The sequence below is a fragment of the Erythrolamprus reginae genome, chromosome 2 (genome assembly GCF_031021105.1).
Source record: "Erythrolamprus reginae isolate rEryReg1 chromosome 2, rEryReg1.hap1, whole genome shotgun sequence".
Taxonomy (NCBI): Eukaryota; Metazoa; Chordata; class Lepidosauria; order Squamata; family Dipsadidae; genus Erythrolamprus; species Erythrolamprus reginae.
The window spans coordinates 217,940,190-217,955,002 of NC_091951.1; the positions used below are offsets into that span (position 1 = coordinate 217,940,190).

The 14,813-nt window shown below is 37.5% G+C and overlaps 1 protein-coding gene across 2 annotated transcripts in view; it reads right to left on the minus strand.

Annotated features, from left to right (window-relative positions):
• LOC139161970 (alpha-2-macroglobulin-like protein 1) overlaps positions 1 to 14,345 on the minus strand; it is a 100,577-nt gene extending 86,232 nt beyond the window's left edge. The window contains exons 1-7 of one of the 2 annotated variants that reach the window (XM_070741845.1): positions 14,207 to 14,345; positions 12,958 to 13,141; positions 12,121 to 12,159; positions 11,522 to 11,666; positions 11,154 to 11,206; positions 10,594 to 10,614; positions 5,777 to 5,948 (exon numbers count right to left, since the gene is read on the minus strand). In XM_070741845.1, the coding sequence (XP_070597946.1) occupies positions 5,777 to 5,948; positions 10,594 to 10,614; positions 11,154 to 11,206; positions 11,522 to 11,666; positions 12,121 to 12,159; positions 12,958 to 13,141; positions 14,207 to 14,289 (697 nt within the window). In that variant the 5' untranslated portion in view covers positions 14,290 to 14,345. Of the gene's footprint in view, positions 1 to 5,776; positions 5,976 to 10,593; positions 10,615 to 11,153; positions 11,207 to 11,521; positions 11,667 to 12,120; positions 12,160 to 12,957; positions 13,142 to 14,206 lie in introns of both variants that reach the window. The other variant, XM_070741844.1, reaches the window with a different exon arrangement.
• Between the last annotated feature and the right edge of the window lie 468 nt (positions 14,346 to 14,813).

Sequence of the window (14,813 nt, forward strand, 5' to 3'; positions counted from 1 at the left end):
CTAAGGAGGAGCTAAAGAGTGAAGTATCTTCCTGCTTTACCTCCTGAATTTTAGAAGCCTTTTTTCAGCCCTAAGGAGGTGCTAACGAGTGAAGCTATCTTCCCTTTGCCTGTTTTTCTCATTGTTAGTCTCTCTAAAGATGGAGGAGTGAAGTGCTTTAAAAACTGGTTTTGGGGATATCCCCATCTGGGGATAAAAAAAGTAAGCAGGCATCCTCAAAACTAGCAAAGTAATGTGCTGAATCTGACCAGACTAGACTAGCCAGATGAATGCCTAGTAGGCAGATTATTTTTTCCTTATTTTCCTCCACAAAAACTAAGGTGGGTCTTATACTCCGGTGGGTCTTATACTCAAAAAATATGGTATCTATTAAGAAAGAGAGACAGACAAACAATACAAACACACACTAAACTGTTATAGTTTTAAAAGTTACATCATTCTCTACTGTTCAATATGAATAATTCATTTTTTTAAATTATTTTTTATTGATTATAAAAAAGAAAAAACAAACATAACACATAGGACATAACAAAACAGTAAATGAGCATTTCCAAAGTGTGAACTGTAGGTGGTACACATCACAAAGGTAAAAACTTAATGCTGTGACTATAAAAAGTGATTTTCATGAATATATCAAGTTAATATATAGTAATTTATCACTAAATAGGGATAACATATATAAGTTAAGATTAACACAATTTACATTTTCATTCTTATTTTGCTTATATTTGAAACTTATATAGTCAAATTTAAACTCCATACAATTGTAATGATACCATCCGAAGATGTTGATCGCTAAATTGCTACTTTAATTTAGTTCAAATTATTTCTAGCCATTTTAGTTTATAATGTTCCTAATGGTTTTTGGATAGCTATCTATCGATAGGTTCGCAATTTCTCTTGTATATAATATTTCAAATTTGTCTCTTTTGGAATATTTCTAAGAAAGGAGAAAGAGAGCTTTTCAATTTTAATTAATTTTTATTTGGAGTATTTGTAATGATTCAACCAATTATACCAAGAAATAATTCCTAAAAATATTTTTTTCAAAGGGATTTGCCTACTTTTCTCCATTTTGTTTTAAATCTTATTTTCCCTCTTGTACAAAGTTAAAGAGTACCCGAGGAAAATCTGAGTTATGACATATATGCGAAGAATAAGAATGTTTTCTTAGCTGTGGAATCTTCATTTTTCAATTTTGCATTTTGTGCTAGAATAGGAAACAGAAGAATTAATTTTAATTCTCACTGGGCCATAAAACCCAATCTCTTTCAGCCCTAGAAAGAAAGTACTGAAGTCACTAAATGAACTGTTGTAAGTGAAGGACTACCTGTACAGGACACCATTTTTAAAAAATAAGTAAATAATCTGGACTTCATAGAGTACCATAATATGCTTTATATCTATCTATTATTTAACTATTAAACTTAACTATTTAAGAAAAACAAGAAATACAAGAATAAACCAATACAGTTCCACAAAGATCTCTCTGACAGACTGAAGGACAAAAAGGACAAGTCCAAAAAAATGGAAAGAGAGTCATAATAACTGATTATCAGCAGATAGCCAGAACATGCTAAGACCAAGTCAGGAAAGCAAAGGCTCGTAATAAATAAAGACCTGCAATAAAAGTCAAAGATAGTTTTAAAAGTTTCTTTCAACATATTAATAACAAGGAAAAATGAAGGAAATAGTAGATCCACTAAAGAGAGAAGACGGCAAAGAAATAACAGGCAGCAGAAAGAAGGCCATAACTTCTTATTTCATTCTTTGCATCAGTCTTCACACAAAAGGAAATTGTAGTCCAAACTACCAAAAACATAACTATAAAAGGCTGACTAGAAATAAAAACTAAAATATACCAAAAAAATTGGTTAAGAAAACACTTGTTTGATCTTGATTAATAGGATCTGGCAGATGTTATCTCAGGATGACTGCATCATATCTTTAGAAAATCCTACAGCACTGGGGAACTACAAGAGAATTGGAAAAGAGTTGATGTGGTTCCCGTCTTCAAAAAGGGGGGGGGGGCAAACAGACCCAGGAAACTACAGACTAATCAGCCTAACATCAATACCTGGGAAGACACTGATATAATAATAATCAAACAAATATGTGAACATCTACAAACAAATAAAGTTATAACTCAAAGCTCGCATGGGTTTGTTAAAACAGATCATGCCAAACCAATCTTATTTCATTCTTTCACAAAGTGACTTAATTATTAGACCAATGAAATGCTGTGGACATACCACTTCAGGAAGACAATCAACAAAGAAGATCACAACCTTCTTCTTGGTAAACTAGAAAAATGAGGGATTGGTAGTATCACTATCAGATGAATTTTTAACTGTACTCAATGAGTCATCCTTAATGGTATTATCTCTACATGGAGGCAAGCAGGCAGTGGGGTACCACACAGTTCCATCTTAGGTCCAGTACTCTTCAATACTTTCATAAATGATTTAGATGAGGGAATTGAAGGGGAGCTCATCAAATTTGCAGATGACACTAAGCTGGAAGGAATGGCCAACATAATAATTTATAATAATAATTTATTAGATTTGTATGCCGCCCCTCTCCGAAGACTCGGGGCGGCTCACAACAAACAAATCTAATGTTAAGAAAAAAAACTAAAAACCCTATCATAATTAAAAACCAAACAGCACATACATACCAAACATAAATTATAATAAGCCTGGGGGAAAGGTGTCTCAAATCCCCCATGCCTGGCGGTATAAGTGGGTCTTAAGTAGTTTACGGAAGACAAGGAGGGTAGGAGCAGTTCTAATCTCCGGGGGGAGTTGATTCCAGAGGGCTGGGGCCGCCACAGAGAAGGCTCTTCCCCTGGGGCCCGCCAGACGACATTTTTTAGTCGACGGGACCCGGAGAAGGCCAACTCTGTGGGACCTTATCAGCCGCTGGGATTCGTGCGGTAGCAGGGGGTTCCGTAGGTATTCTGGTCCAATGCCATGTAGGGCTTTAAAGGTCATGACCAACACTTTGAATTTTGACCGGAAACTGATCGGCAGCCAATGCAGGCCACAGAGTGTTGTAGATACATGGGCGAATCTGGGAAGCCCCACGATGGCTCTCACGGCTGCATTCTGCACGATCTGAAGTTTCTGAACACTTTTCAAAGGTAACCCCATGTAGAGAGCATTGCAGTAGTCGAACCTCGAGGTGATAAGGGCATGAGTGATTGTGAGCAATGACTCCCTGTCCAATTAGGGCCGCAACTGGTGCACTAGGCGAACCTGGGCAAACGCCCTCCTCGCCACAGCCGAAAGATGATGTTCCAATGTCTGCTGTGGATCGAGGAGGATGCCCAAGTTGCGCACCCTCTCTGAGGGGGTCAATAATTCCCCCCCAGGGTAATGGACGGACAGATGGAATTGTCCTTGGGAGGCAATACCCACAGCCACTCCGTCTTGTCTGGATTGAGTTTGAGTTTGTTGACACCCATTCAGACCCCAACAGCCTCCAGGCACCGGCACATCACTTCCACTGCTTCGTTGACTGGACATGGGGTGGAGATGTACAACTGGGTATCATCCGCATATTGATGATACCTCACCCCATGCCCTTGGATGATCTCACCCAGAGGTTTCATGTAGATATTAAATAGCAGGGGGGAGAGGACCGACCTCTGAGGCACCCCATAAGGGAGAAACCTAGAGGTTGACCTCTGACCCCCCACTAACACCGACTGCGACCGACCGGAGAGGTAGGAGGAGAACCACTGGAGAACAGTGCCTCCCACTCCCAACCCCTCCAGTCGACGCAGAAGGATACCATGGTCGATGGTATCGAAAGCCGCTGAGAGGTCAAGAAGCACCAGGACAGAGGACAAGCCCCTGTCCCGGGCCCGCCAGAGATCATCCATCAACGCGACCAAAGCAATTTCCGTGCTGTAACCGGGCCTGAAACCCGACTGCTGAGGCCCTAGATAATTGGCTTCTTCCAAGGACCACTGTAGCTGGAGTGCCACCACCTTCTCAACAACCTTCCCCATAAAGGGAAGGTTGGAGACTGGACGGTAGTTATTAAGCACGGCTGGGTCCAGGGAAGGCTTCTTGAGGAGGGGGTGCACAAGTGCCTCCTTATAAGGAGCTGGGAAGGACCCCCCTCCCCAAGGAGGCGGTGACAATCTCCTGGACCCAGCTCCGTGTCACCTCTCGACTGGCCGAAACCAACCAAGAGGGACACGGATCCAGTAAGCAGGTGGCAGAACTCACAGCTCCAATGGCCTTGTCCACTTCATCAGGTGTCACCAAGTCAAACTCCTCCCAGACAGATGGACAAAGACGTTTAGCCCCAGTCACCTCGACTGACTCATTGTCAGCCGATACTGCTATGCAATTGGAGTCGAGTTCCGCTAGAATACAAGCTCAGGATCCAAAAAGATTGGATTGACAGATTTGAACAATGGGCCCTATCCAACAAAATAAAATGTAATGTGGAAAAAAGCAAGGTTTCACATTTAGACAACAAAAAAACCCCACACCAATGATACAAGAACATATTAGACAAAACCTGTCTAAAAACATTAACTGTGAAAGGGATCTTGGAGTCCTAATGGACAATCACTTAAACGTGAGCCAGCACAGTGCAGAAGTGGCCGAGAAGCCAATATAATGTTAAATTTCATTAACAAGGGCATAGAATCAAAATCACATGAATGATTAGTACTGTTTTATAGATCCTTAGTAAGATCACACCTACAATACTCATCCAGTTGTGGTCATCACATTACAAATAGGACTTTGGAAAAAGAGCAACCAAGATGATTAAAGTCTTGGAGATTAAAACATATGAAGAATGTTTACAGGATTTGGGTTTGACTAGTCTAGAGAAAAAGACTAGTAGGGACATGATAGCAGTGTTCCAGTATTTGAGAGGTTGCTACAAAGAGGAATTTTCCAACTCACCAGAGGACAGGACAAGAAACAATGGATAAAAACTAATCAAGGAGAGAAGCAACCTTTAATTAAGAGAAATTGCCTAATAGTGAGAACAATTAAATGATGGAACAGCTTGCCATCAAAAGTTGTAGGTGCTTCATCACTGGAGGTTTCTAAGAACAGACTGGACAGTCACTTGTCTGAAATGGTAGAGGGTCTCCTATATCATTGAGCAGGGGGTTGGACTAGAAGCCCTCAAGGTCCCTTCCAGGCCTATTCTGAATTATTGGTTTAGAAAGAGAAAGATATTGTTCAACCATTTGAGTCCATTTTGATTGCTGAAGTTTATGTGGCCAAGTCTATAAAGTTTTCTTCAAAATATTTTCAGAAACTTTTCTGTTACCTTCTTCTGGGATGTTTTTCAGCTTTCCAGTTTACACACCTAGCAAAGATTGAATGCTCCAAAATCACCCAGCTAGTTTTTATACCTTATAAGGGGACTATAATTTAAGTTTCCCAACTCCCAGCATTTTTCAACCATATTAAACTACGCATGCATAAACATACATATGTATGTATAGTGATTTGTTCAATGGAACATAGGTTCAAATATATATTTCTAAAATTATTATTTAAATACCACCTTGACTTTCTGATATAGGAGGATGAATTTTTTAAACAATTAGAAAACAGTATTTCCTAGGAAGCAAAAGGAGGCTTTGCATTTATTAAATAAAGTATTTAAATGTTCACACAATTACTCAGAGAGGCAGAAAACAGAGTGCATGTATGAGTGAATAGTAATTTAATATATCATGTTCTAAAGTTTCCCCAACTCCAACAGCTAATATGATCTCGCTTTGAAATATCACCATATTCATCCACTGCAAATGCTTCAGTAGCTGTAGAACTCAGTTCTTTGTCTTCCATTTCAATAGTGTATCTGCCCAAGGCTACTTCAGAGGCTAGAGTGAAAAACAGATCCACAATGCCATGAAGAGGCTTCACATCCACCCACTGGGCAATTCGATTTTCATCAGGATCCTGCACAAAAGAAGACCAAAAAGAAATCTGTTATGCTGTGGTGCTCAGGATCACAAAACAAGCTATGTCAAATAGAAAGCTTGCATTAAAAACACATGTGACTTTAGGACTTTAATCACAAGAAACTCCTAAGAACTTTTGTTGTGTCAGTTCAGGTATGATGAAAGACTTAGGTAGAGAGGGGATAGACTTCCTACAGACAAGTGCTTTTTGCTACTGAAAATTTTACAAAAAGCTTATAAAAGATATTACATTGAAATTTGATGTTTCAGTATTGTTCATTTCAGAAAATTTTAAATTACGCTAGTATTTATTCTTAACTAATTCTCTTAAATTTTTACTCTTATGGTCTTACCCTATTCCCGTGATGGCAAATCTATGGCACACATGCTAGAGGTGGCACATAGAGCCCTCTCTGTGGGTATGCGTGCCATCGCCAGCTGCTCTTTTTGTTTCCTGCATATGCATGTGCACTGGCCAGCTGAGCTCCAGAAACCAGAAGGCCAGGTGGTCATTGTGCACATGTGCACTGGCCAGCTGGTCTCTGAGGTTCCAGGGCTCTGGCATGTGCGCATGTACATGTGCATTCCAGTTTGGGCACTCTGTGCCGAAAAGGTTCATCATCACTGATCTAAAGCAACGACAAGTCCAGACTGCTAGTAGTCAGAAGTGAGTACTGAGATGATTACTTGAAGATACAGAACAATAGAGAGATGACTGTGAATTTCTAGGCTGTACAAATAATGTTGCGGCCAGGCTTGACTAAGAAAGATCATAGAAAAAATGGGCTCTAATAAAAAACCAAAGGTCTAGTGAAACTATGGTAAAAGATTGTAAGCTATAAATGAATAATAATAATAATAATAATAATAATAATAATAATAATAATAATGGTTATGATTGTTATTATTATTGTTATTGTTGTTGTTGTTATTATTATTATTATTATTAATATTATTATTATTTATTAGATTTGTATGCCGCCCCTCTCCATGGACTTGGAGTAGGGCAGTGGTGGCTTTTCAGCACCAAGAGTTGAAACAGGAGCGTGCATATGGGAGTGCTGGAAACTGGAAGAGTAGTTCCCGGGCACGTATGCACACACTGGGAAACTTAAGCTTCTGGTTTCTGGTGCATGCATGTGTATGCATGCCAGAAACCAGAAGCTTGGCTTCCTGGTGCATCCATGTGTACAAGGGAGCTGTTCTTCCAGTTTCCAACACTCTTGCACACATGCATCAGGGAGCTTCTCTTCCAATTTCTGGTGCTCCTGCGTGCCAAAAAAGTTCACCAAGACTGCTCTATACCATTTCAGATAGGTGGCTGTTCAGTCTTTTCTTAAAAACTTCCAGTGAGGTTTTTAGGGTACCTAGAACATCTGAAGGTAAGTTGTTCCACTGGTTAATTGTCCTCATTGTTAAGAAGTTTCTCCTTAATTCCAGATTGCATTAAATAAGCAGTGGAGTACAATCGGTTCCATTTTAGGTCTAGTACTCTTCAATATATTCAAAAATAATTTAGCTGAGGGAAAAGAAGGAGAACTAATCAAATTCGCTAAGTTGGCTGGAATACCCAGCGTCTCAGGATCCAAGATCAAGCATAGGATGCAAAAAGATCTTAACAGATTTGAATAAGAGGCCCTGTCCAACAGCATAAAATGTAATATGGACAAAAGCAAGGTTTTACACCTAGGGAAGAAAAACCAAGGGTACAAGAACAGATTAGATGAAATGTGGTTCAAAAACAGTAACAGTGGGAGGGACCTTGGAGTCCTAGTGCACGATTACTTAAACATGAGCCAACTGTATTTGGCAGCAGTCAAAAAGGTTAACACAATCCTTGGTTGTATAAGCAGAGATATAAAATCAAAATCACGTGAAGTATTAGTACTTCTTTATAGATCTTTACTAAAACCACACCTGGAATACTCATCCTATTTTGGTCTTCACATTATAAAAAAAGTGTTGAGACTTTGGAAAAAGTGCAAAGAAGAGCAACTAAGATGATTAAGGACCTGCAGAGAAAAAATATGAAGAAAACTTGCAGGAATTGGGTATGGCCAGCCTGGAGAAAAGAACTAGGGGAAAGATGAGATCGTTATTCCAGTATTTGACGGGCTTTCACAAAGAAAAGGGGGTCAATTAATTTTCCAAAACTCCAGAAGAAACAATGGATTCTTCAAATTGGTAAAATATTTAATCAGCTAATGATTTTGAAATATTGAAAGAGCTTTTTATTGTTCCAACTTAATGTTCTTCCATCAATAATTCTCAAAGGAAAATTTAGGAAGGTTCCCTGCACATAAAAATTGTGCCTCCCCTCCCCCCAGTTTCTAGCCTGTTGCATTAACTACTACACAAAACAGGCTCTTACAGAATCCTTACAAAGTCTTCATCTGAACTTTTACATAAGCTATTGCTCAATCCAAGTTTGAAAGCTCCTATTGGATGAAGATTCAAAAGAATATAGTGGCTGCTAAATTTGCTTTACTGGGATTTAAAATATGGGACCATTTAGTTGAGATACAGAATAATTAAGGAAAGATAAACAGTACAAATTTGTTACATTTTTCTCTTCTGTTTGCTTCCTTACTCTTGGCAATTTAAGAACTGGTTTACTAACATAAAGTATAGTTTATGATTATATCATGTATTTTCTATACTTTTTAATATTCTCCTTATTTTTATGGAATTAGACTATGTAAAACTTTTAACAAAAGTTTATTTTATTAATAGTGATCTTTCTAAATGCCTGCTATTCAGGTAAGTAATTTAATAAAAATTGTGAAACATTTGGATTGCATGGATTATTAGATTAGATATAGATTAACAGAGTTAGAAGGGACCTTGTAGGTCATCTAGTCAAACACACACACACACCACTCAACCAGGAGATCCTACACAATTTCTGACAAATGGCAGCCCAATCTCTTCCTGAAAACCTCCAGTGATGAAGCTCTCACAATTTCCAAAGGCAAGCTGTTCCATTGCTTGATTGTTCTCATTGTCAGAAAATTTCTCCTTATTCCTAGGTTGAATCTTTTCATCCATTATTCCTTGTCTGGCCTTCAGGTGCCTTGGAAAATAGCTTGACTCCTTCTTCTCTATGGCAGCCCCTCAAATATTGAAACACTGCTATCATGGTCCTTCTCTTCACTAGACTAGCCATGCCAAGAATTTTTTTTCTTTTTTATTCTATCTGGTTCTTAAAATTCTTTCCATTCTTTATTCTTTTATTTTTGTCTAATATTGCATTTAATAATAATCATGATAATAATAACTATGTATTAGATTTGTATGCCGCCGCCCCTTTTAACGGTTTTTACTTATAAAATACTTTTAATTCATAACACATTAAGATTTTAGTGTTATTGTTTTTTATTTCTCTGTTCATATTTTCCCAAACTGCTCAAAGCCTGTAATAAAACTTTGATTATTTAATAACACAAATTATGGAATATTAGAAATGTAGTTCTCTATTACTGTCTTTGGCTTTTAACCAAAATTTCCTAGTAGCTTCCTTTTTTAAAATGACCTTTATTAAATATATACATTAAAAACAAAAAAAGACAAAAACGTATACAGTATTGCCTTGACTTTCGTAGGTCCGACATTCGTGAAAAGTCTATACCATGGTTTTTCAAAAATTATTAATTAAAAAATACTTCACGGGGGTTTTTTTATACCACAGCTTTTCCTGCCCGATGACACCATATGTCATTGCCAAACTTTCATCCGCCTTTAATAAATATTTTTTAAATAAACTTTAATAAATAAATATGGTGAGTAATAATCTAAATGGTTGTTAAGGGAATGGGAAATTGTAATTTAGAGATTTAAAGTGTTAAGGGAAGGCTTGTGATACTGTTCATAGGCAAAAATAGTGTATTTACTTCTGCATCTCTACTTTGCGGAAATTTGACTTTTACGGGCGGTCTTGGAAAGCATCCCCTGTGAAAGTCAAGGGAACACTGTATACATATATATAAATATACAACACATTACAAATGATTGATGACTTATGTGTTGATATCTTATTGGTTTGTTTTTTGTTATTTGAGGCTGTAGTTTATTTTCATTTCATATTGGAAGGTGAGGAGTCTATTTTGGATTGTTTCTTTTTTAGGTTTTTTTAGGTATTTGTTTTGTTTGAGCCATTTGTACCATGTTTCCCAAGATGTGTGTAGCTTTGATTAGTCTCAATCTTGAAGTTCATAGGTCATTCCTGTCAGCTCTGTGCAATTAAATAATTTAATTGTAAAGTTTAGGGTAGTAGGGGTCGTGTCTTTTTTCCAATACTAAGCATAAAGAATTCTGGACACTGTAATGATATGGAGAATTAAATGCCTATCTTCCTTTCTAAATTTCTGTCTGATGATTCCTAAGAGAAATAGTTCGGGTTTTGAGAGGATAGTTTGGTTTACAATTTGTTCTAAATATTTTTTAATTTTTTGCCAGTAGTTTCTTGCTTTTAAACAGGTCCACCAAACTTGGACCAAACCTTCCTTAAACATTTATTTTGAGACTGCTGAATTGTAATTTATAATCTGAAAACGTTCAATTTCTGCTATTAAATCTATATAATAAATGCATTAAGTAGCTTTCTGAGGTTATTGTAAGAATTTCAACAAGAGATCTAATTTTACCTTCAGTTGTATCAGAGGAATCTGTAAGACAGGAGAGAGAAAGAAATGTTTCAAAGAAACAGAAAAACCTTGGAGTCATTCAATTATCTTTAGAGGCAATCAAAGAACTGCTATAATAAAGATTGGTGAGCTTAGTAGCTTCAATAAATTGTTTAATGACTTTCAGGGTTTCTGCACAAATTCACAGAAATACAGGTAGAGGTACAGGTGACCACAACTGAGCTCTGAATTTCTGTGGCTAAGCGAGACAGTTGTTAAGTGAATTTTGCCACAGTTAATTTAACCACTGCAGTTATTAAATTAGTAACATGGCTGTTAAGTGAATTTGGCTTCCCATTGCTGTTATTGTCAGAAGATGCAAAAGAGGATCATATGACCTCAGGATACTGCAAATATCTAAATATGGGTAAATTGCCAAGTATCTGAAATTTGATCATATGCCCGTGGGGACCGTTGTGTGGGAAATGGTCATTGGTTATTTTTTTCAACTTCCCTAATACCTATGTTTTAGTAGAGTTGTTCATGAGTAACAGTCACATATAACAGAAAATACTACTCACTGTTTTATCAATGACCTTAAATTCATCATCAAGCCTCAAAATGCGCCACTTGACTGTAAAAAAAACCCCTCATGAATATTAATACGTCATGAATTAACATCATGATGTATTATTATTTAAACATTATTCCTTTTCTCTCTTTTAAATTTTTTTCACTTCATATTAGTGACAATCTGATTTTTCACAAATTTATCTTTTATTAAGAAAATCTTGTTGAGGGTAGATTAGTAACTGTGTGCTATCAGCAGAGAATCTGAACTCAGGGCAGTTTTAACCACCCAATCCTGCAATGCTTACTCTCTTCACCAGAAACCCGTGCCAGGAGGTGAAGAAGCTATTCCAGATTCTAGTAAAGAATTTGTGCTTACCTGTCTCTCCAGGCTTATAAAAGTCCTTGCTGGGTTGTATAATATTTCTGGGGAAAGCTTTCTTCAGCAGCACTTTCTTCTGGGCCTCAAAGGTCACAGAGCTGCCCTCTCGGATTAGAATGTGCACTTTGGCTATTGTTTCTTCCTACATCAGACAGAGAAACTTTATGAGATGGCTAAGAACAGAAAAGTGCTGAGTTCTCTATCTGCCTCCCCCAGCTGGGTCACATACTACAGATGTGGCACTCACAAGCCCTCTAGGATCTAACACTGCCATTAGAATAAAATAAAATGACAACTTTATATCCTCAAGGCACAAGCTTTCATACACTCATTTGATGTCACAGGATCACCATTTGATACCCCTGGGGTGTCTCTGCATACATACATGGGCACACCCAAAATGGCCTTTCTCCTGAATATCTTTGTGCCATTTTTCTCCCCCCCCCCTTTGGACTTTTTCATGTTCTTCAATCATGCTAATCCTTCCATAACCTGAGAGATGCCAGTTGGAGATTACTGGAATTAAAAAAGAACCTTCTAATGACATGAATAACTGCATTAGAAAAAAGAGGATTGTTAGGTGGGACAAAACTTACACCATAATCAGTCTTGGTTGTGGAAACAAAGCTTGGGGCCTGAAGGGGGGAAAAAACACAATTTAGCAAAGGTTTTAAAATGTACCCCATGTACCTACATGCCACCGAAATAAATAGGCTCTTTGTTGCATATATGCTACTTCCTAAGATAACGTTTACTCAGTATCAAAGTTGATGTACCAGCTAGACTCGGTAGACTTGGAGCTTATACATCAAATGTACAAGCTCAAAATCTACCGAGCAGATTCCCAAACACCTCAGACACAAATTCCCAAACACCTCCCAAACACAAATTCAGCTTCAGGTACCACCTCTCAATACCAATTGCAAAAAGATACAAGCAGAGGGATGTTCTTGTTGAAGGCTTCCCAAACACCTTCAGAGAGCTATTAGATTGGTATCTTCTTCTAGAGCCTTATTTCTCAAACCTGGCAACTTTAAGATGCACACTGGATGGGGAATTCTGAGAAGCTTCAAGGTTGCAAGGTTGCAGTGGCTGTTCTTTTTTGTATTTAAATGCAATCCACACATTTTAAAGTTACCAAAGTTCTGAAATACTGTCCTGCCTGTGACAATGTGACACATACAAATAATAGGTAGAGTTTCAACCACAGCACCATAGAATTTTAATTTTGAAAACTTTTTTTAAAAAATTACTCCCTGAAGATATCCCCATGCCATCAGAAGTGACTGGCAGAAATGAAAATAAAAGAAGTAGGGAGGTGATGGTTAAAACAAATCCAGTTCTTCAGGACTACAATGAAAGCCCTGCCTAAGCCCTTCCAAACTTTTATTTTTCTGGTGAATAAGTTGAACGCTTCCTATGGAGCAACTTGCCTGGAAATGGATACATTCAAAGGTTCCCGGTGCTTCCACATCCTTCTCTGCTAAGGTGTGATTCTGATTCTTCAACTCTAAGGTCACCAGCAGATAGTTAGTCTCTTGGAGGGAGCATAATAATATGCAGAACTTTTCCACATTGGGATGATCAATTAAGGCGGGGAAAACCACCAGGTAATGACTGAAAGATAAGAGAGAGGGTTTATCTCATTGCCCTGGAAGTATTTCAGGCTTGGTGAGTTCAAGAATGTAACATTTACAGCCAACTTAAATTAGGCTGTATCCTTTTCTCCTTATTTTCTCACTTATTCTTAGTCTTTGACTAAAACTTTTATCTTAGTATTCATTAAAATATACTGCTCAAAAAAATAAAGGAAACACTTAAACAACACAATATGACTTCAATTAAATCAAACTTCTGTGAAAACAAACTGTCCACTTAGGAAGGAACACTGATTGACAATCAATTTCACAGGCTGTTGTGCACATTCAAATTTGTACAGAACAAAGTATTCAATGAGAATATTTCATTCAGTCAGATCTAGGATGTGTTATTTGAGTGTTCCCTGTATTTTTTGAGCAGTGTCAGTGGAAAAACTCAATTTCATTCAGTACAAATCTGACTATCAGGCATAGTGATACACTTATCAGCTGGTCCTGCTTGTTAGAAAGTGCAGCTGCATAGATGCCTACAAAACCCCCTAGTATTTCTTCTCCTATTTTGGCCAATTTAATTTAACAGCACTGTTCTTTCAGAAATAATCTGACACTTTTAAAAAGTGGCAAATTTGAGTAATCTAAACCTGCACTTTCTCTCTCTTTCCTTGTGTGCAGAAATTAGGTAATTCAAATTCAGTCCCTGCTTGCATTTCCAGTCTCCACTCCATAAATATTGTTTTCTTTCTCAAGCCATCTCAAACACTTCTGACCACTTGGTCCATTGTGCTTCCCTTAAGTCTTGCAGAAGATTCAGATGCTGTTTTTATTTTATAGACAAAACTTTGGAGCAGATAAGGACATTCTGAAAATGAATATTAAGCTGAAATTAATAAATCAGATAAAACAAAGAATCAAACAAATGTGGCCCTAGACATTATTTAGTCTGCCTTTAAAACTTCCTTGAAAATTCTGAACTAAAATCATTCACTTATATTAAAAATTCTTGCTTTTATTAATGCATCTGCACTCATCTTTCTCTATTAAATTAATTGAACAAAGAAAAACAAAAAAGAAATTGAAATCTTACGGATCTGAAATGACCAAAGCTGATTGTGACAGCAAACCCAGAATCCAAAGTAGGATGGCTGTCCGCATGACTTGTTCTATCATAGGCAGCAGAAGTTAAATCCAATTCCAATACTGATGTCTGGTTGCAGATATTTAAATACTCTTCTAGAGACCCTGTTCCAAAGCATATGTACTCTGAACTGAATGAACTTCACTTTCCAAGGTCAGCGATCCCCATATTTACTTTTTTCCTTCTGTAAGTAGTTAAGCAATATGCATCCACAAATCAACTCTCATCATTCCCTGACATGAGATATTACTCAGAGAGAGACAGCCTGACTGCTATCAAACTCTTTGTCACTACAGTTAAGGAATGTAATGAAGCATGAACTTGAGGTATATTTCAGCAGAATGAGGAACAGGACATCAAATAAATACAGAATGACAGAGTTGGAAGTGACCTTGGAGATCTCTAGACCAAACCGATGGCCAAAGCAGGAGACCCAATATTCTGGACAAATGACTTTCCAATCTCTTCTTTAAAACCTCCAGTAATAATCACCCACAAACTCTGGAGGCAAGCAGTTCCACTGATTGTTTTCATTGTTAGGAAATTTCTCCTTCCT